This window comes from Pteropus vampyrus, unplaced genomic scaffold (genome assembly GCF_000151845.1).
Source record: "Pteropus vampyrus isolate Shadow unplaced genomic scaffold, Pvam_2.0 Scaffold268, whole genome shotgun sequence".
Taxonomy (NCBI): domain Eukaryota; kingdom Metazoa; phylum Chordata; class Mammalia; order Chiroptera; family Pteropodidae; genus Pteropus; species Pteropus vampyrus.
Genome location: NW_011889049.1, coordinates 207,237 through 229,047, shown reverse-complemented (window position 1 = coordinate 229,047; position 21,811 = coordinate 207,237). Strand labels below are relative to the sequence as shown.

Sequence of the window (21,811 nt, the reverse complement as noted above, 5' to 3'; positions counted from 1 at the left end):
AAAAAAAAAAGGCAAGGCATCTACACTGGCTGAATAACTGATCCCGCATCACACAGAGCTGGACCCAGTGTGTGATGAACCCAGTGCCATCTGACTCTGGGATCTTTGCTTTGGGCTGCCGTCTTAGTCATACCGGAGGCTTCATGGTCAGTGGTCAGTTGTTTGAGAAAGATCGTGTGCTCCCTGTAGCATGAGGGCTCCGAGATGTCTTGCGGAGGTAGAAATCTTGCTCCTGAGTTTCCCCACATGTTGATAGAGGAGCTTTTGTTGACTAACACTTAATTTTCAGTTTTCTGCTACAGTGGAAAGGTAATCTGAACCTGGGAATTAGAAATGGGGGAAGAAGAGACTCTTCAGGGCAAAATACACCATGGAAGAGGGTAAAAGAGTATCAGATCCGAATGAAGTCTCATTTGAGTTCAGGCTGTTGCTCTTATTAGCCGTGGAATTGGGGGGCAAATCATTTGGGGTCTCACTTGCCTTGTCTGTAAAATGGGGTCATTGCGAGGAATAGTGTGATTATATACGCAAAGCTGTTTTGAAACAGTAAAACTCAAAGTCGTTTTTGTTATTTACCAAGCTCATTTCTATCTCAGTCTTAGCACGGCCCCCACCAGCTGTTTGAAGGACAATTAACAGCCGCTAGATGAATGAACGAATTTTGTCTTCTGTGTCTCTGGGTTCTATCTATAACTGGTATGTTACAACTGAATTTTTTTTCTTTCAGTTTTATTGAGATATATGATTGACATCCAGTGAAATCGTTTTGAAATGACACTGTTTTCCTTGAATTTTCCTTCTAAACTGTGCTTTTGCTGGGTGTTATGTTTTTGGAGTTTAATAAAGTCTCTCAGTTAGAAGATCAGGAACCGCATTTCTCTCATTTGCCTTGTGTGTACCCCAGTTTGGACTGCTGAAGCATTTTATGTGTCTGTTTCTGACATGTCCCTGGCAGTGAGAAATTTTTGGACAGTTCCAAAATGGTGAATCTCATTCAATAGCGTGCATGTTGCTTTGTTTTGTTTTTTTACACTGTTCATTCCCTCGGACGTGTCCATCTGTGTGTGTGTGTGTTTAAAGGAATTTCTGACTTATCGCCCTCTTGGTGTTGTAATTGGTCTCCATGTTCTGTGGCGAAGTCCAGCTCTTTGTCAGGACTGTCGGGAGAAACGTGTGCGGTTTGGCGTGTGCGTGCGGTTCTTACGGAGTGTGTTGAGATGCGTGAGGGTGTTCTTCGCCGCTTCAAACGTCATTTGTTTTAGCAGCTGGGCAAAGACGCGGATATGAGTTTGAGAGCATTCCAATAGGTAAGATGTTGCACAATGATCAAGAAATATTTCAAAAGAGAGACAATTAAGTAATTTTTTAGCATACCTATTTGTCTGCTGGAATAGCATCATTATTCCTAGAAAGATACTGTTCGCCCAGCAGCCAGTTTGGAGAGGGGGGTTAGGAAGGGGACCTGGAGGCCACTGCATAGTAATCGACCTGGTCAGGTGGGTCGTGTAGACCTGACTCCTCACCTTCGCTTTGGGCCGACACACGACACAGGCCTGGCCTGGACAAGACTCCATCCCCTGGCTGTGGTGATGGGTTTATGGCTAGGTCTGCCATCCAGGAGTCCTCCATGGGCCTCGGGTGAGAGCTCTCAGGAAAGATGCTGTTTTTTTCTGGGATCCAGAGCTGTCAGGATCATGAAGGCCTTGTCATTGGTAGCTTCCTTCCACCACGTGGGGAAGGATTGTCTGAAAGTGAAGGCAACAGAGAGGGGGGTGGAATTCAGTGACGGCCAAAGAATCCGGATTCGCATGGCATCACTGAGCCTGTGCTGCCGACGTCCAGCCCGGCTTACGTTAGGCTGATCCACAAGGTTGGGTTTTGTCACACTGTGCGAAATAATAAATTCTATTTTTTTTCCTCTTAGTATCTGTCACTTACAATCTAAAGAATCCCAAATAATACAAAACTGTGCAAGATAAATAAAAAGCAGACTAATACCTTTAGCATTTTTTTCCTCCTGAGGAGATGACCATACCAGTCCTCTTCAGGACTGTCACTCACAGTGTTGTAGTCAGTCGGGCGTTTGTTATCAGAGTTCTGTGGTCTAGGACACTGTTTTGGACCAGATTCTACCCCGCGGAATGGTAGGCCAAAGCCCTAACCCCCAGTGTGACTGTATTTGGACATGGGGCCTTAGGAGGAAGTTAAGGTTAAATGCAATCATAAGGGTGGATCCTTATCCAACAGCACTGGTGTCCTTATAAGAAGAGGAAGGGATGCCAGGAGCTCACACAGGGAAAAGGCCACGTGAGGACACAGCAGAAAGGCAGCCACCTGTAATCCAAGGAGAGAGGCCTCAGGAGAAAGCAAACCCACCAACACCTTGATCTTGGACTTCCAGCCTCCGGAACTGTGAGGAAGTAAGTTTCTGTTGCTAAGCCACCCTCGCTGACTAACACGGCACATTTCAAAGAAAGAGAGGAGGATGGTGCGGGGACCGACGACCGTGTCCGAGGGACAGTCCGTGAAGGGCACAGGGTGTGCTTTTAGAAGAGTAAAAGGCCATGTTAGAACCAAGAAAAGCTCTCTGGGTGTCCTCTAGGGTCCCTTTGTTGGACACAGCATTCACTTTTGTGAGGCAGGCGTGTCAGGGTCCCTGGAGGCGTTTCCAGCGGGAAAGGAAGTGACATTACTGAGCAGCTCTAATCTTCCTTTATTCATTCAGAGCTCAACCTTAGGGATGCAGCGAGATGTCTTCTGTTTGATGTTGCTGTTAAGTGCCCAGAACTCTATTTACAATAGGCTATTTAATTAACACCACACTCAGCGAGTTGGAAATTTACTCCCTTTTACAGATGGAGAAACATCTAGAAAGGGTCAGAACTTCATCACGGACCAGAACTCAAGCCTACTGACTGCTGTTTGTCGCTTTTCCTCGCTCGCCCTGTGTCGAGGGAAGGCTGGCCCAGAAGTCCGTCCTGGGTGGGAAGCCAGGATGGGGAGCTGAAGTAGCCCCAAGGGGCCTGGGTACCCGCTGAGGGAGCCAGAGGCACTGTGGTTTAATGAAGCGCCACATCGGCCATGCCCAATAGAATTAGGAAGAAACATTAAAATCTAAAGTTGCGGCAAGTGGAGAGAATTCCTAAGCATGGGCGAAGCAAACATGACGGGTTTCAGACAAAGGATCTTCTCATGCTGTTCCCAGGACAGCCTTCCAGCTCTGCGGGGCCGAGGTAGCCTGCCCTGCCATGTCACAGCGCAGGGGCAGCGGACCGAGACGGCGGGCATGAGGGGCCACCACCGCCTCCCCGCTGTCTCATGCCCTCACGGCCTGGATGGCCAGGCCTCTTCGTCCCAAATCGGTGACCGTCTTAATGTGGAGAGGGGGACTGGGTTTGCATTTCGCCTGCCCCTTCGCATCCTTAAACTTTTCAATAAGCCAGTTTTAATTAATAACTGCTTATAATAAAAGCTCAAACACAATAATGCTAGAACTTCACCGAGAGCCTTGAACACACAGCAGAGGCCACAGCCTGGGTGGGGAGCTGTCTCGTTCCAGCTTAGGGCCCCGTGTGCCATGGGGTTTTACTGTGCGCCTGACGCCGTAAAGACAGAAGAATGTGGCTTTGTTTACTCACAAAGATTAGAAGAGCAGTGGCAGGTTTGGGTTGTGGGTTAGTTTTATGACTTCCTTTGGGTTCTCTCGACTGTGTCCTGCCTCTCCCAAACCCAGGAGCAGGGACTGTCCCCCGCAGGGCCCGGAACCGGTCCTGCCGCTGACAGTTCAGAGAAGATGGCGTCCCTAACCTGGACACCAAATAAGCGTGAGACCTGAAGGGAAAAGGGCGACGAAGAGGAACAGTGAACTTTTCAAAGTGAAACCGTGGGGCAGAGACCCCGCAGATAAACACTTTAAACAGAATGCCTCCCACGACTGCCCCGTAATTTCAGCTTTTCTAGCTTTTCCACTGTTGGTGAGGATGAAGTTCAGTCAATTTTCTAATTTAAAAAAGTCCTCGTCAGCCTTCTTAAAATGGAACTTGAAGTAAAATGGAAGAGTTGAAAATTAATGACTTGGGTGCAAAATGTGGATAAAAGAACTAGATTTACAGAAATGTCGAGTGAACCCCACGCGAGGAAGTTCGGGGCGGCAGGCGGTTTCCCGCCTGGGGTCAGCATCAGCACCCCCTGTGTCCCCTGTGGCGTGGGGTCCGAGGTGGTGACCGCGTTGTTCTTGCTGGTTTCTGTCCCTCGCCGCGCTCGCTTCTGGCACCGACACTCAGCACATGGCTCGGGACGGGGCGATTGTCACTGGCACTTCGCTCCCTGCTGCAGACTCCCGCAGCCTCCTTTCGTTTCTCTGCTTTCTCTTTGCTCTCCGTTTTTGCACATTTTAAAAATTACTGTACTTCTTCTGACTCCTTCTCACTCCCGTTCCTGGTCCACCGCGTCGTTACCCCTGTCCCCGCCGCCTCCCCGCTCCGGGCTGGACCGGCCCCCTCTCTGGTCTGTCCGCCCGCAGGCCGCGTCTTCGCCACGTTCGGGCGACTTCCGTTTCTGTGTTTCCCCGTTTTGACTGTAAGCATCAGGGCAGGGAGCCGCTGGAGCCGCTGCTCACCTGCTCCTCAGAAAACTCACCTGGGCAAAACAAAACCTGACTCTTACACAATGAACACAGTTCGCTCCCAAGAAATTAAACCTCTGCGCGGATCTTCCTGTTCGTCTGCTTTTACCGCCCCTCCCCGCCCCCCCACGCACCAGAGGGTTTCCTTGTCAAACAGATACAGTCAGATGCCTCTCAGATGCCTCCCAGGGACGTTAGAGACCAAGAGGACAGGTTTCTCCCGAGTGCTTCTCCATTTAACTCTTTACAGCCTTTCCTGTCTGTGTGTGTAATTTGTTTGGTCCATAAAACATCACGCTATGAATTCATGGTGCTGTTTCTGTGTTTATAATGCATGAGTCTATACTGTGCGGTAATAGGTGTTTAAAAATAATGGTGTCATTGAATATGCATGTGGTTATTCTTGTTCTAACTCCAAGACCGGGAAAGTAATCAGTATTAATTAAAAGGAGGAAGAATAAAGAGGATACTTTTGAAAGGATGTTGAGCTTTTATTTTCAGAATTCCTAGGTATAATAGCATGCCCTGCCAAGCCATGAGATGTAGGGCGGGTCCTCCACGCTAGGCTTTTAATGCCCCCTCTTATATGGTGACTGATAACCTCTACGTCCACTCCCGGAGTACTTTGGATAATTAAATGACATAATGTGTCTGAAAGCACTTTGTAAACTATAAAGTGTGAGGCAAACGTGAATAAAAAGGCGGACTGTTAGCAAAGAGGGATGGACAGAGCATGCTGTGGTACGGAGACCTGGGGTCCAGCTGGCCTGACACGAGCCGTGTGGCCTTGAGCCACTCTCCAGGTTTCAGTCCTCTCTAAGCTAATAAATAGGAAGAACGCAGCACACAGTAGGTACTTAGTAAATGTCTTTAAAAGAGAATAGTGTTACACGTATATCCCGGATTTGACATTTTTAACTGGGTATTGCCGAATGGATTTCACCGTGGACTCAGACCCCATAAATACATTTGTCTGTCTGAGGGTATTTTCCCAGGTGTTTTTGGTGAACTGTTTTTTATTTGTGTGACAGTAATAATACCTGACTTAGAAAATCCTCCCTGAAATCTTTGCTTTTGATTTGCTAAGAGCAGTACGTTTTTTTATTGACGTATCAGCGTACAGCGCCATGTCAGTTTCGTGCGTACAGCATGGTGTTTGGACATTCGTATGCACTGTGAAGTGATCACCACAAAAAGTCTATACAGAGTTAGTACGATTTTATTGACTGTACCTTACATCCCCACGACTTACTCATTTTATAATTGGAAGTTTTACCTCTTGATCCCTTTACCCATTTCATCCCTCACCAAGTTCCCTCCCACAACCAGCAACCCATTCTCTGTGTCTGTGAGAAAGAATCGAACACTTCGAACGTAGGAATTCATCAGTCACTGATGGGGAACGTCAGTGTCGAATAGTGAGTAGTGCGACATTCAGTGCTCTGTCCAGTAGAAACACGTCATACACCTTGAGTGTAAGCCCCACGTGGAATTTTCAGTGTTTCATAGCCCTAAGTAAGAAAAGTAAAAAGCACAGAAATGTTAATTTTAACAATGTATTTATTTAAACTACTATAGCCAAAATATTATAATTTCAACCTGTAATCGGTGTAAAAATTATTAATGAGTTGTTGACGAAGTCTGCTATGTCCTTTCCACTTCGTCACCTCTCTGTTTGGATTGGCCACATTTCAGGTGCTCCTAGTCACAGTGGCATGAGGCTATGGTATTGGACAGTGCAGCGCCAGAGTCCCCATGAACTGAGACTAGAAAGTAACCCAGAGACCTCTATGACATTGGTGCATTTAACAAATGGACTTCAACGCGCCGGGCCAGATAGAATGTCCAGCTGCGTGTGGCGCTCCTCGCTCTGTGTGAGCCTTGCACTGACATCAGAAGTTTCCGAATACTCTGTGACTTGCTCCTCGCTTCTCTGGTGCTGCTAAGAGCGCCGTGGAGAGGCCGCCTCCTGCAGCCCCCCGAGCAGGGGTGCTTCAGCAGCAGTCCCTGGGCTCGGCGACTCGCGAGCTTCCCGCGGTGGGGAGGCCTCTCTTCGGAGGCCGGGAGCACCTTTGAGAAATGAATGCAGGTTATGGACTCAGCCCCGCCATGGGTGCAGCATGCTTAAGCCACAGCATTGCAGGCGACTTCGGGCGTTGTGTGGATCCCCAAGCCCACCTGTGCACCTGAGGTGTAGGACGGGGGGTATGGTGCTCACCCATTTGTGAGGGAAGGGGCAGTCGGGGCCCCACAAACACGCCTGAATGTGTGTAGGACGGCTGGGAAAGAGTGTACTCGAAACTAGTACCAGTAGTTGCCCCTGGAGGGAGCTGGGACAGGAGGGAGAGATTTTACTTTCTCTCTCTTTAAATATTTTAATTTTTTGTGACATGCAACATTTCCTAAGCATAGAGGTTTTGCTTACACACACACACACACACACAGCACCACCACCACCACCAATGCCTTGCTCTAGAATCCCATGTTAAAACTGCCCAGAAAGCTTCAGCCAAAGACCATGGGAGAACACGCATAGGTGGAACTCTTGCAGTCTGCCAGGCGCTGGGGAGGACAGACGGATAAAACGTGGCAGCTCCTCCAAGAGCCCCCGGTACAGACAGAGCCAGACACAGGCCACAGTCCTTACAGCGGGGTCCGAGCGGAGCCACAGCAAACCTGGGGCGGGCGTGGGCATCCAACGCACAGGCCCCGCGGGGTGAGTCACGAAAGGCTTCTGGGGGGACAGTCTCACCTGAGCCTCACACCAGCCGGAGGTAACAGCTGGTCGGCCTGCCTTCCGGCCGAGCGCACAGGGAGGGCGGTGTGCGGAGCGCTGGTAACCAGCTTCTGGCATCGCAGTTTCCATCAGGGTCTCCTCCCCAGAGCGAGATGTGGATACATGACATCAGATTTGTGTCGTGTCTTGGTCACTCTTGGAACTATGTGGAAGATGGGTTTGAAGGAGCCGTAACAGGAGGCAGGGAAGCCAGTTAGAAGCTGCAGAATTAGCCCAGGTGAGAAGTGCTAAGGTTTGATCTGGGTTATCAGTTCTTGGATGTAGACAGTGAGGAATAGGAGATAAATTTGCAGATTGCCGGCCAAATAAATTTTGGTAGCATTAATTAAAATAGAAGCTATTGGAGGAAAGGCTAGGACTAGAGATGACGGAAGAGTCCCTAATTCCAGCCGCTGTGTTGAATGCTGTCGTGGGGCGGTGAGCCTGCTGCCTAGAGGAGAGGTCACCAAAGCGGCCTGTGGGCTCTGAGGAAGGACGGGGGTGGGGGGCAGCAAAAAGAGAGACCACTGAAAAGCCATCTTAGTTTGGTCAGCCTGGAGACAGGAGCCAGCAGGAGGCTTGGAGATTACCCGAGTGTCTCTCTGTGTATAGGGACACTGAGCCCCAGAGAGGGGACTCACTTGTAGGGCTCCTGGGACTTTTGGGGAAGCCAAGGTCATCAGCCCGAGCCTCATGCCTCCTGGGCCAGGGCCCTTTGCTCTGTACCACAAAATGCGTGTCTCCTAAGCTTAAGGTTCTATGGAAAATGCCAGTGCGTGGGTTCAGCCCAGCATCCTTCGTGTTTGCAGGGCAGATGTTTTAATGGCAGCCGCTATCCCAAATGCCAGGCAAGGAGAGGTTTTTTAAAAATAAAAACAACCCGGGGAGCTCCCTTCCATTCGCTAGATCAGATGCTACCAGATTCATGCATTGCTTAATAAAGCCAATTAGATCTTCAAGTTTAAAAATAAAATAAAATAAAATAAAAACTTTTCACATTTGCACTAGCTTTCTAGTGTGCCCACGGCTTCTAGCTCCACTGTCTCTACATCAGTCCCACGGCAGAATGAGAACCAGTCACTGCATCTTACAGGTGACAAAATATGCAAGGTAGAGAGCTGGAGAGATTTACCTAGGGTCCCGCTGCTGCCCAAGGACGGAGCCGGGACTTGTCTAGGTCCTTGGGTCAGGCCGTTTCGCTTTCCGAGTCAGCCCTCCCCCATCCAGTAGTCCTCCATTCATAAGCAGCTGTCCGGTCTGGTCCTGTGTCCGGGCCTGGGGCTGCAGAGATGACCACCACAGCCCCTGCCCAGCTTGCTCGGGTTGGTGGTGGAGCGGCCTCGTACACGTCATCGAAAGACGTCCCTTTTGGCTGTGCCCTGTGGAAGCATTGTACGTGGGTCGCCAGGGGGCCAGAGGGGGAAGGAGGGAGTGACCCTGGCCAGGCGGGTGCCCCAAAGGACGTAAGCGCCGTGGTCACTGCAGACGGACAAGGCAAGGAGTGTCCACCCTGACGTCCTCTCCACAGGGCTTACGGGTCTCTTCTGAACCAGTGTGGCAGGACCTTGGTAAGGGACACGGTTTCTGGCAGCAAACGCGAGGTAGGAGAGAGGCTGAAGTTGGGCAGTCGGGCGTCACTAAGCAACAGCTAAAGTGCCTTGTGAAGAGCCGGAGTTGACGCACTCCTCGAGGGCTTGCGTCTGCTCACTGTCACAGCTGCCTCCAAGGCCGACGACTTTGAGAAGCTTCTACTGAAGTGCGGGACGGGTGGACATCCAGAGGTGGCAAAGCTTGGCGGATTTACACACCCACTGTTAGTATGGAAAGATTTTAGTGACGTGTGTCAATGACAAATGCATTAGTTTATAGATTCCAAACTGGGACGATAGAATTTTTTTTTTTTTTAAATCATGAACTCTGTTATTAGCTAGATCCAAACTGATGAAATTGAGGTAAAATTAAGTGGAAGTTGAGGAAAGTCCCCCAAACCAGGAAATGAGTGTCACTTAGAGCAGCGGTCCCCAACCTTTTTGGCCCCAGGGAACCAGCGCTCCTATGAGAATCTAACGCCTGAGGATCTGAGGCGGAGCTGAGGCGGTGACGCCGGCGCTGGGAAGCAGCTTTGCTCACTCGCCCGCCGCTCCCTTCCTGCTGAGGCCCGGTTCCTAACAGGCCACGGACAGGTACCAGTTCGTGGCCCAGGGATTGGGGACCCCTGACCTACAGGACGTCTGCCATGTAAGTCTGCCTCACTACTGGAAAGACCTGTATGGAAACCGTGCTGCACGGAAACTAGCGAGAACAATGTTCGAGGCAACGCTTTGATTTGGTTTTGTAATGGGGAAAAGTGTGACTTGTACAAATGTCGGTGCCTCATGGTAATTACCTGCAATGCAGTTTTCTGTAGAACTTTTCCCGACACAAAAGCGAGTTGCGATTCCTTAGTTCGGAACCACTGCTCAAGCTCCCTGTGCGTGAGTAAAGTGGCATCAGTCCGAATGGCCCTTGGAGTCAATAAAGCAAAGCGCTAAGCTCCGCCCCTCCGACAAGCTTCGCCGACAGGTGGAATGTTCTGCTTTTCAAGTCTTTCCCGTTCGTTGTTTTACCTGATCTTCATAAGCAGAGTAGAAATGAGGAAACGGGGACTCAGACCGCCTGAGAGACTGGTGGTGGGGGAGGGTCCGCGCTGGGGGTGGTCGGTGGCCGGCTTATCCAGGCCCTCACTTGACGGATGAGGAAACTAAGGCCCTGACGTTTAAGTCGTTTGCCCGAGACCCCAGAGCAGGTGTAGTTTGTCTCCTGACTCCCCGCCCAGTGCCCGATCCACAGCACCCTGCCACACCCTTGTGACATGTGCCACCCGGCGCACGTCAGTGCGCGATTCTACGGGAAGTGTGAGCATGAGGGCGTTAAGTCAGTCCTCAGCAAGACTGCTCGAAACAGCAGTCAGAAAACTTGCGCAAAGGTTTTTTAAAGGATTCAGTCGTTTTAAATTAATTCATTGACAGTACTTCTATTGCCTGTCAGCCTAGCCTGAGGAGCCCAGCCATACGAGCTGCCTTCCCAGTAACACTAGAAGGCAGTATCTTCAGCTTCTGGAAAGCAGAGTCTCAGGACGGACTGTGTTTGGAGCAGGGTGGGGTGCGGTTAGAGGTGACCTCAGGGTCACCAGGGATGCGCAGAGAAGCCAGATGACTCCCCTGACGTCAGACCCCTGAGCTCGCGCAGGGAGCAGAGCCCGGGTTTGCAGTGCCTCCCTGCTCCTGGGTGCCCGGTCACCAGGACGTTTCGAGTGCTCGCCCTCCTGCAGCTGCTGTGCCGGCGTGTCACCCGGTTCACATGTCATCTCCTTTAGCTCACAGGAAGGCCCTTTCAGAGAGACCTGTCCCCTCCATGGGCTGCAGGGAGTGTGGGACAGGTGTGCAGGGCTGGCGCGAGGCGCCTGAGCGGGTGTCTGCCCCTGAGCCTGCCTCTCTGCAAAGCTCTGGGACCGCGGTAAAGCGTTTCCTCTCCTGGGTTTTGGAAGATCAAAATATTTATCTTTACCTCCCTGGCGTGCGGCTGTTGTGACTGAGAGTGTGACACAAGCCTTCTCAGATGCAGATCACTGCGGAGGGGCCGCAGGGTGTTCAGTCTGAGTCGGGGCGCCGCCTGCTTCGCCCCTCACTGTGGTCTGTCTCCCCCTCCTCTCCTGTCCTCAGTGTCCCTGCTCGGAGTCCGGGGGAGTGTGCATGCCAGGACTGGAGCGTCCCCGCCCATGCTCCTTCATGCCCTTTTCTTGTGCCACCCGGGGTAGACCGTGCAACCCGTATAGGACACAGCCCAGGCAGCCCGCTCCAGGTGCCACGTCGCGGGGGACCTCCTCCAGGTGCCAGCCCCGCCGCTGACTTGCTGTGGCCCTTTGGAACAGTTGCTTCTTTCCATGGGCCGCATTCTCGACCCCGACACAACTGACATTTGTGAAGGGGCTGTTCTGTGCATCGTAGGATGTTCCGCAGCATCCCTGTTGGGTGACACGAAGTGTCAGTGACGCCTCCCTCCCCTACCCAGATTGGGAGCCACTGCTTTATATACAGTAGAGGTAATAATAAAATTAGTGCCCACTTCGTGGATTTATTTGAGAATTAAATAAAAAAGGGAGAGAGGGATATTTTCTAGATTCTGGTACCTTCCCTAATATTCTGTTCATGCCACCTCTTCACGGTCATCTTTTCCAGCTGCCCGGACTGGGACCCTCCTGCGCTCCCATGTCACCCTGAGCTTCCCCACCATCGTACTCGCCACACTGTGTTATGTCTGATTGTCCTCTTGAGTGCAGGGACTATATGTTTTTTAACTTTGCATCCATGGTATTTGTGTTTAGCACGGTGCATGTCTTTGCACACGCGCCCAACACGTTTGTTACATGCACCTCTCACTGTGGCGTGGTGCTTTCTGGTTTGCAGAGCGCCTTTCTCACCAATCGACTCCTTTGATCCTCACCAGAACTCTCATCTAGAACAGACTGGTGACACTTCTTCCCTTTCGTAGGCGAGCACACGTCAGAAAGGAAGAGGTGGGACGGTAAACCCCGGTCCTGACTTCCTTCTGTGCCACACACCCGCTGGAGGAGCTTGAGGCTGGGGGTGGGCGACTAGCAAGAAACCAAAGTGTTAATACTTTCTGCTCTGTCCTGCCCTGATGGATCAGTAAGACTAAATCAGTCAGCGATGTGTGTTCTGCGTGTCTGTTTGTGGTTAATCAGTGGAATGAATTATGGAATGAATCAATGAATTCCTGGAATGCTCTGAGGCCAGTGTGGGCACTGATGATCATAACTCGTCTCGACAACTTTTTCCTCCAGCCATATCCTGAATCTCATGAAAGCCAGGCTGACTTCCAGGCTGATAGAGCAGTAGGTCACCCAGAGCAGCTCGGAGCAGAAAGAAAATCTTCAAAGAGACCAGTCTGATTTGATATGATTTTTTTTTTTTTTTTTTTTTGCATCTTGTCATTGGAAAAAAAAGTTTAAAATTTCAAATTGCAGGATTTATTTCTCTTTAAAGGCCTGTGAGACAATGAGCCTGCAAGACGGAAAACCCAAAGGGTCAGAAGACCCCAAGAGACAGTGTATGTAAGAAAGAGGCATCCATTATTTATTCTTTGGCAAACACAGTGTCACTTAAGAATGTTCAAGAATTTTGCTCCTTCGGGGACAGTAGCCCTGAGCGAGCATCAGGAAGCTTGGTTTCCCAGTTCAGTTTTGCAGCCACTATTTTGAGACCCTGGGCAGATCTCTTTCTTTCACGGGACCTCAGTCTCGTCGTGAGACCATTAAACCCAGAGACGAGTCATTTGTTTAAAACAGAGTTGTGAGGCCACCTTTGGCAACCATGCAAAATCAGAGTCAAAGCAAATCATTTGGTCCCATCTGTACTAAAGCAAATGTGCATTACACTTACAGTTGGCTGGATGGCCTCCGCCAAACCAAAACCGTTTTCCCTGTGGAAAATACCTCTTCGAATTCATCAGTATAGTTGTTTATTGAGCATTTACTGTGTTCAAAATTCAGAGCCAAATGCCTCAGCATTTAAAATCCTGCGTGAGGTGCCGTAGGCATAAAATAAAATTAGATAGATAGATAGAAAAAAAAATTAGATAGATAGATAGGTAGGTAGGTAGGTAGGTAGGTAGGTAGGTAGATAGATAAGGGATTGTAAGCTGACAAGGTCCTTGCAATCTGTGAGGTCAACCAAGGGTTGCCTCGTGTAAAGAAATAAAAATAAAAAATAAAAATAAAATCCTGCGTGAGATTTAGAGCCCTTCCCTTTGATTCATTCATCCTTTCATTCATTCATCCCACTCATATATTTATTCATGCAGTCAGCATGTACCTTATACCTACTATATCTTAAACAGTGTACTAGCTTCTGAGCTCACTTCATAGTAACGCATTATATGGTACTACCTTAAACAGGACGTTTCCTTACTAAAACAGGACTTTCTTACTAAATTGCGCTTTAAGTGTCAACAGTTTCCGTTCTGTTTTGCCAGTATTTTCTATTGCCTGACCCCTGCGATTTAGGAGTCGGTGCTGTGCGTGCAGTCCATAGTTATTAATATGGCCAGTCTTTGCGTTGAACAGACGAGGAAACCAGAGTCGAGAATGGGGAAATGAATGCCCAAGAATATGTAGCCTGTCGGTAATAAAGCAGGAGCTAAATCCATACCTCATGACACCCTGGCCAGAAATCTTTCTCCATTCCCTCCTCATAATTCTAGTTTGGTGCCTCATGAAAGCTAGACGGTGGAGTTAAAAGAATGACCCCCAGAAGTTCACTTATTGAAACCAAGAACAGACAGAATACGTGTGTGGAGGACCGAGGAAACGAGAGGGGAAAGCGACAGGCACATCCTCACAGTGAGGACGTCTGCACTGAGGCTAGCATCTTCAGGAAAGGCTCAGAACAGGAAAGAATACCTTTGGTACTTTAATAATCATAATCAACTTCTGCTTCTGGCCATGAGAAAGTAATGGTAATAGATTTGCTTCGTTGACAAAAAAAAAAAAAAAAAATCATGAAACCAAACAAAATATTCAAAGCATCTGAATATATGAAGGATACTGAAACTCATACAAAATATTAAATTCTTGCTGTTTTAGGCATTGAACGGACAGCACAGGACTCTCATCCTTGAGGAAAGAAACGCACACGAGAAGCCCACAGGGGCTTTGGCTTTGTGCCTGGGGTCTCTTCTGGTCGTGGCACAGGATGGTGGAGCGCAAGCTAAAAGCTGATCTTAATGAGCTCAGGAGGCAGATCCTGGGATTTCAGGCTACTGAAATAGCAGGACATCGCAGCGCAAAGATAGAGAAGACGACGCTTCGTAGTAGGGACAAGGATAGCAGAATTCTGAGAAGGGGTTCACTTCGGGTTGTTAGCTAAGGACCGGCTGGCTCTGCATGTGTAGAATGAGACTCTCCATGAGGCTTAGCACAGATGGCCCACGGTAGGGCTAAGAGCTGAACGATGATTCTAAAAGTTATGCAGCGCAGATCTTGGAGAGCCCAGTTACCTGAATGAACAGACCTTGCCGAGCACCTTGGGCATTCAGTTGAGACCCCAGAACAGCCACCCCAGATTGCTGTTATAAGCCACACCTCACGTGTAAGGACTGTGCCCTTGATTACGGTCCATACCCTAGGGCTAAATTCAGAATGGAAATAGAACTTTGAGAAAGAATCCAAGCTCACCAGCACCAAAAGGATCTGCTAATAATTTACCTGCCCGCCAGGATAAACTCAGTACTGTTACAGGAAAACAATAAAACCCAGACTCTCTGCAGCGTATAACAACAGTGTCTAACATACAATCATAAGTTAGCGGACAGTAAAGATTCAGAAGCTATGACCTATATACTTAAGGGGAAAAAGCAGTCAGTAGACCTTGAGGCGACTTTGAAGTTGGAATTAGCAGGCAAGTTCTTCAAGATTGCTATTATAAGTATGCTCAGAGACTTAAAAGGTGAATAAAATGGGCAAATAGATGGAGAATCTCAGAGAAATGGAAATTATAAAAAATTTACCAAATGGAAATTCTGGTATTAGAAATTAAATTTCAAAATACACTGGATGAGATTAAAAGTAGATCAGCAGCTTTATGAGAAAGAATTAGTGGACTTGGAGACTGAGCAATAGAAATCATCTAATCTGAAAGCCAGGGAATTAATATTGAGAAAAATTAACAGTCTTGGTGACTTGTGGGATAATAGGAGTTCCACGTATGTGTAATTGCAGTCCCAAGGGGAAAGGAGAAAGAGAATAGAGCGAAAGAATACGCTTGAAGAAATAATTACCAGACATTTCCCAAATTTGGTGAAAGACTTTAACTGACACATCCAAGAACCTCAGCAGATTCCTAACAGGATAAACGTAAAGAAAACCACACTTACGCCCATCATAGCCACACTGCTGGAAACCAAAGAAAAACAAAATATTAAGAGACCAGAAGAAAAATGATACTGTATATACATAGGGTGACAGTATATACAGAAGCTGATTTCTCATCAGACACCATGGATGCTGGAAGGCAGTAGAATAACATTTTTTTAAAGTCCTTAAAGAAAAAAAAAATCTCAGAATTCTCTATTTAGACAAAATATCTTCAATTATATAGGTAAAATTAACATGTTTTCAGATAAAAGAAAACTAAGAATTTATTGCCAGCAGACCTGATGTATAAGGAATGCTGACGGAAGTTTTTCAGACAGAAGAAAAATTATACCAGGAAACTCAGATGTTTAGAAAAGAATAAAGAGGATAAATGTAAGAAAGGATAAATATATGGGTGTTGTGTCCAGAATAACCAGACCCAACTTGAGTGCTCTTAACCAGGAGACAGTTTATTAGCCGACGGCTGTCCTTGCAAAGGAGCAGCCCTGAATTGCCAAGATACAAGGTTTTTAAGCCCCAAATCCCATTCCTCATTCTGTCTTAAACACAAAGGTCCATCTTTCTCCTATTCACTACCTGTCAACCCACTGGTCAGGTGTGCAAGCGGGAAGTACAGAAGCAGAAAGCTTGTTGTTAGAATGTTATGTTCCTATGGGTGATTGCCTATGTTCCCATGGGCAATAGCCAGTGTTCCCATGGGCGATGGCCAAACAGTAATTTTCAGCTTATATACAATTGATTATTTTTCATGCCACGCAAGCAAGCAGGGTTACACAGGCTAAAATTGGCAGTTAGCGTATGAGCTCATTGTTACAAGTTTCATGATTACCAGAATGTGGTTAGGGGTTCCAGAAACTAGGCCTAAGTTATAGACTTCCTTTGTCCAGTTTCAGGTTTTAATTATTCTTTAACCCTTTCACATTTCAGCGGGCTATTACAATGGGTAAACATGAAAGACTTTTTTATAATTAAAATATGTATGTACATATTTAAATATGTGTATATATATCTTTATTGTATACATAGCCATTTAAAACAGTACATAACATTGTATAGTGCATATGTAATACATTAGACTACCAGAAAGGATAGAAGTGAATTTATACAGTTGCAAAGTTCTTACATTTTACATGAAGTGGTACCATATTCTAAGTATACTACACAAAGTTAGGAATGCATATTGTAGTACCTAGAAAGACCTCTAAAAATAATATAAAGAGGTATAGCTAAAAAGTCAAAGCGAAGTTAAAATGGAATTCTAAAAGATACTTAGTATACTCAAAAGAATATAACAAAAGAAGAACAGGGAAAGCAAAAACAGATGGGACAGAAAACAAGTAGCAAAATGGTAGACCTGTATCCAACCATGACAATAAAATATAAACGGACTAAGTATTTTAATTAAAAGATAGCGTCAGGCCTGACGAAAACACAAGACTCAATCTCATGTGTTGTCTACAAGAGACGCTTTAAATATAAAGGTACAGGCAAGTTGAGAATAAAAGTATGTATAGTAGGCAAAGTGATGCTACCACCCCACCCTAATCCCCAGAACCTATTAATGTATTACCTTACGTGACAAAGGGAACCTTTGCAGACGAGATTAAAGTTATGGGCTTTGAGGTGGGGCAGCCATCCAGCGGGCCCAGTCCAATCACTTAAGTCCTTAAAAGTGGAGGACCTAAAAAGGAAAAGAAAATGGTAACTATATGAGATGGTTAATATGTTAATTAGCTTGATTGTGGTGATTATTTCAAAATGTATACACATATCAAAATATCAAGTCATATGCCTTAAATATACACGGTGTTTGGCAATTATACTTCAATAAAGATGGGGGAAAGCCCCCCCCAAAAAAAAACCCTCCAAATATGGCCATAAAAAGTGACAACAGAAGAGACCCTTTTCTGAAGTAGATATCAGGATGGAAGAAGGGCCATAGCGATGCTGTACTTCTGGCCCTGAAGACGGAGGAAGGGACCGTGAGCTGGGGAGTGCAGGTGGCCCACAGAAGCTGGAAAGGCAAGGAGAGTTTTCTCCTCTGGAGCCTCCAGAAGGAAATGTCACGCTTCCAACACTTTGACTCTAGCCCAGGGAGACCCATAGGGTCTACGTCAGACTTCTGACCTATTATCTTACAAAGCTAGGATGTTAGTTTGTGTTGTTATAGGCAGTGTTTGTGGTAGTTCGTTACAGCAGCAATAGGAAACCAACAGTGGACAGAAAAAGATATACCAGGCAATTAGCATAAGAAAGCTAGTGTGCCTACATTCATATCATATAAAATAAACAGTGCTGCCGGTGATAAGGAGGGACATTGCACACTGATCAAAGGGTCAATTCACCAGGAAGATATAATAGTCTAAAGCTATATGTGCCTAACAAGAGCTTCAAAACACATGAAATAAAAATCGACAGAATTAAAGAGAAAAAATAGACAGATCCACAATCACGGACCTTACACCTTTCCTTCGTTGGTTTATAGAACTATTACACAAAAACAAACAACGACAACGAACCCATAAGGACATAGAAGATCTGAACAACACTTGACCTAATTGACATCTTTAGAACACTGCACCTAATTTCAGAATACATGTTCTTTCCTTGTGCACATAATACGTTCACCAAGATAGACTACATGCCGGGCCATAAAACATAAAATTTAAAAGGCTAGAATTATACCAGGGGAAAAAAAAGGAAAAATATACTGTGTCCTTTGACCACAGCAGAATCAAATTAAAAATTAATGCCGGTAACAGATATAGGAAAACAACCAAATATTTAGGCCTTAAACAAAAGAGTTCTAAGTAATCCACGGATAAAAGAAGAAATCACAAGGAAGAATAGAAAATATTTTGAACTAAAAATGAAAACCGTAACGTGTCAAAAGTTGTGGTTTGCACCTAACTTGGAACTGAAAGGGAAGCGCGTGTCATTGAAAGCCTTTTAAAAGAACGTTTTCAGCATCCAAGATGCTTTCAGCTCGTCAGTCAGAGCTGATCTTTCTTTTGTGCTGAACTCTGTACAGCTGTTTTTCACCGTTTCAATAACACCATCTTGACACGTCGGTCTCTTCCTTTCTAAACCGTAGAAACCTTTAAGGCCAAGCACAGCTGCTCATGACAGTGTTTGTCTCTAGTTTCTAGCACAACGTGTGACCCTGTTCTCAGGAAATTTTGAATGAAAGATAGGGAATGTAACTTATCCGCCACGAGGACCCTGTGGAGACAGCCAAAATAAGGATCATTAGCCCCGTTTGACACCTAAGAGAACTGAAGCCCCTGGATCACTTCATGAACAAGCGACAAAGCCAGGTTTCTATAGAGCATTCCTCAAACACTTTCCTTTCAGGCCCTAAATTGCTGGCTGAAATGTCACCATGAGAGGGAAGTGTCTCCCCAACAGAAGACCAAAATGTTTACCACAGCAAAACGTGAAGTAAAACAGTGAAACATCATCAGGTAGTCTTCTCTGGAGGATGAGCGAGGAGAGGACACTTCCGAGTCCTTGGAGCCTTTCGTGAAGGCCGTAGGAAGCCATCACGCTGACCCTTCACTTCCTATGACAGATGAGAAAGGCTGGGCCAGGACCTGGCATGTGGCACTGAGCAGGACAGGACTGGAGTTAGCAGCGAGGCCAGTCCCCAGTCCCCAGCCGCACCACCTCCCTCACAGGAAGCCGGGGGCTTGCAGCCCGGGTGTTTAGGCCTGTGGTGGCTCTAGGCCGCCCACGCTGGTGGGGCTCTGCCCTGGGAGCCTCGTTTCTCCATTTTCTACCCTGGTTTCAGTTTCTAACTGGGGTTTGTTTCCCCTTTGTCTCTGGTTTAGCTTCCTTTTCCTGTTTGGTTTTAAGTTGAGTCTAAAAATCAAGTTGCTGCCTCCCAAGGGTCTGTGGTCCTCCGATCTCCGTAGCCTGTGGGAGCACAGACGTCGCCTCAGGTTCCCTGAGCTCTGCCTTTCAGCCATGGCCACGGTGTGAGTACGGGGACCAGAAAGGGGACAGGGGGATGGCAAGAGGAAACCCAGAGTCATAACAGAGCCAAAGGGACCATAGAAATCATCCCTGATCCCCTCATTATCCAATGGGGAGATCAAGGACCAGAGGGCAGAGGACTCACCCAAGGTCACACAGCAACGGCACCACAGAGCCCGCTCATCTGCCTCTGCCGGTCTGTCCAGTACACGTGCCCGGGTCTCCTGATGCCCGTGGTCTTTAATGGCTTCTGTGTCGAAGGCACGCACGCAGAAGTCAGACACCTGCCGCGGGGTGCGGGGGTTCTGATCTCTCGAAGGGGTTGCGCTTCGGCTCAGGTGCTGCGGATGGGTCCTGACCCTTCTCCCCAAACTGGCCCAAAACATTCAAGTTTTTTTCTCTGAATACTGAGCAAAGGGGAAAGAACTGAGGTTCCTTTTATGATAGAAACTCCATGGACTGTGACAGCAGCGTCCCGACCTCAGCTCAAGAGCCATCAGTCGGTCACTAGGGCCGTTGCCGTTTAGCACGTGTGCGAGCAGCACCGTCTACATTCGGTGCTGCGTGGTCTTTCTGAAGGTGACATTACATTTTGGCATGACTGTCCCCTGACCTACGACTCCGTGCGAGTTGGTACGTGGTAGGACAAGAGTTTGATCCTCTGGGATTTGGGGCATTGCTTGATTAACTCATTACAGCTTTGCGTCTTCACATAAAATTATAGTCCCGCATCTTGAAAGCACTTCGCAATTTCCAAAGTGCGCTTTACCAATTTTCTTGTTTGGTTCTTTTGACCCCATTGGGTGGATGAGGAAGGGAAGGGAGCCCAGCCTGAGGACGGTGTGCACTTGCTCAGGGTCGCATGGCTGGCTGAGGAGGGACCTGAGCTGGAACCAACCAGAACAGCCTCATCCACTATTTTTTCCAGGACACTCCTCAGATTCTCTAGAAGCATTTTGCGGTGAGCTATTAAATTGACGTGACAGCAAGCAGAGCTCGCCCGACATCCCTGGTCAGCAGACGGGGGCGTTGGAGAGGCGCTCGGCCACGCCGCTGGAATTGCGCGCGCTCCAGGCCCCGGGGTCCCACGCGGGGACACACGCTGGGTTTTTGTGGTTGGCTTTATGCCCGCTCCTTCGCAGCCAGTTTTCTACCGTATCATTTTGCTGATTTTCCTTTTGTGGGTGGAGCTGTGGAGTATTTCTCGTTTCAAGGTGTGTTACCTCGCAGAGCAGATGGAGACCAAGTCACTTTCAGTCGTAAATGACACTGCGAAAAACTCCCGGGCAGCTGAGGCTCTCCTGTCAACTACTCGTTGCAGGAAATGGCATTGCAGAAGCAAAGCCATCTTTTTTTTTAAAGGTCCATCTTGTTTAAGTATTCCTCAATATTTCTTTTGAGGAAAAACAGTTGCATCGTTGTTGGTGATGATTTTGAAGTCCGGACTGGACTTGGGCTGGTGCAGCCCCGAGCGACACAGATCAGGAGATCGAGGCCCAGAGTGGGGGCAGGGCTTGTCTTCGGCGAGTGAATTCGTGGCCCACCGAAAGCCCAGCCCAGGTTTTATGCCCCGTCTCTCTAGCACAGCTAGAAAACTGTACGCTTTTTGTTTTTCTCCCACTGATAGTTATCAGCATTTACTTAGATCCCTGAGTCACCACGGTGCCTGTGGTGAGTAAACGAAGGACCCAGCTCTGGCTCTCCATCAACGAGCACATTCTCTGTGCAGTAACCGGACTGGGTACTGGCATTCTCTTGAATGCATGACAGTGTACAGCGCGCTCCAGTGGCCGTCACTGCATTTAATTCTTAGAGCGATGCTGAAGGTCGCAAATATCGCTTTTATTGTTCCCATTTTGCAGAGGAAAACACAAAGGCAGAGGCGTGAGAAACTTGAGAGAAACGGCCTTGATGCTGTGCTCTTCCTTCCGCCTTTACCCACTGAGCGAGAGCTGGGCTCTGCTCGGAGGTGGGGCTGGGGACCGCCCTCGGAAATGGAGAGGCCACGCGTGCGAGCCATAGGTGCCACACGGCACAGACACGGATAGGTGTAGATAGGAAGAGCAACAGAGTTGAGAAGTTGGGGGCCGTCAGGAAAGACTTGAAGGAGAAAGTGGGATCTCCGGTGGAGCTCTGAAGGCCAGGATGATTTTTAAAAGGGACCAAGTGGGCATCCCAGTCGGCATCACCCAGCAGCCACTCTAGGTGCCAGCGATACCTAGAGGGGGTGAACCAGAGAGTCTTGTCCTGAAATCGCACAGGGAACACAGTCGAGAAATCATAAACGAGAGATGCAAACAAGTCGAAATCGAACAGTGTGGTTGAGAACAGCTGGGCCAGTGCCATCGTGGAGACGTTTACTTCGAGACCTGAGTGATGACAAGAGGCAGCCATGCAAAATCTGAAAGTGAAAACGTGGGGTGCGAGGCACGCAGGTGTAAAGGCCCTGAGATAGGAACAGTTAAGTGGGTTCAGGAGTCAGAAGAACAGAGAAGCAGAAGCC

General features: G+C 47.9%; 1 protein-coding gene across 3 annotated transcripts in view; it reads left to right on the top strand.

The window, feature by feature from the left end:
- Positions 1-21,811, top strand: part of EVL (Enah/Vasp-like) — a 133,853-nt gene that overhangs the window by 41,371 nt on the left and 70,671 nt on the right. Inside the window, exon 1 of one of the 3 annotated variants that reach the window (XM_023520482.1) lies at positions 632-696. The exons of the other annotated variants lie outside the window; for them this stretch is intronic. Coding sequence (XP_023376250.1) covers positions 647-696 — 50 coding nt within the window. The 5' untranslated portion in view covers positions 632-646. Of the gene's footprint in view, positions 1-631; positions 697-21,811 lie in introns of those variants that run through there. 3 annotated transcript variants of the gene reach the window in all.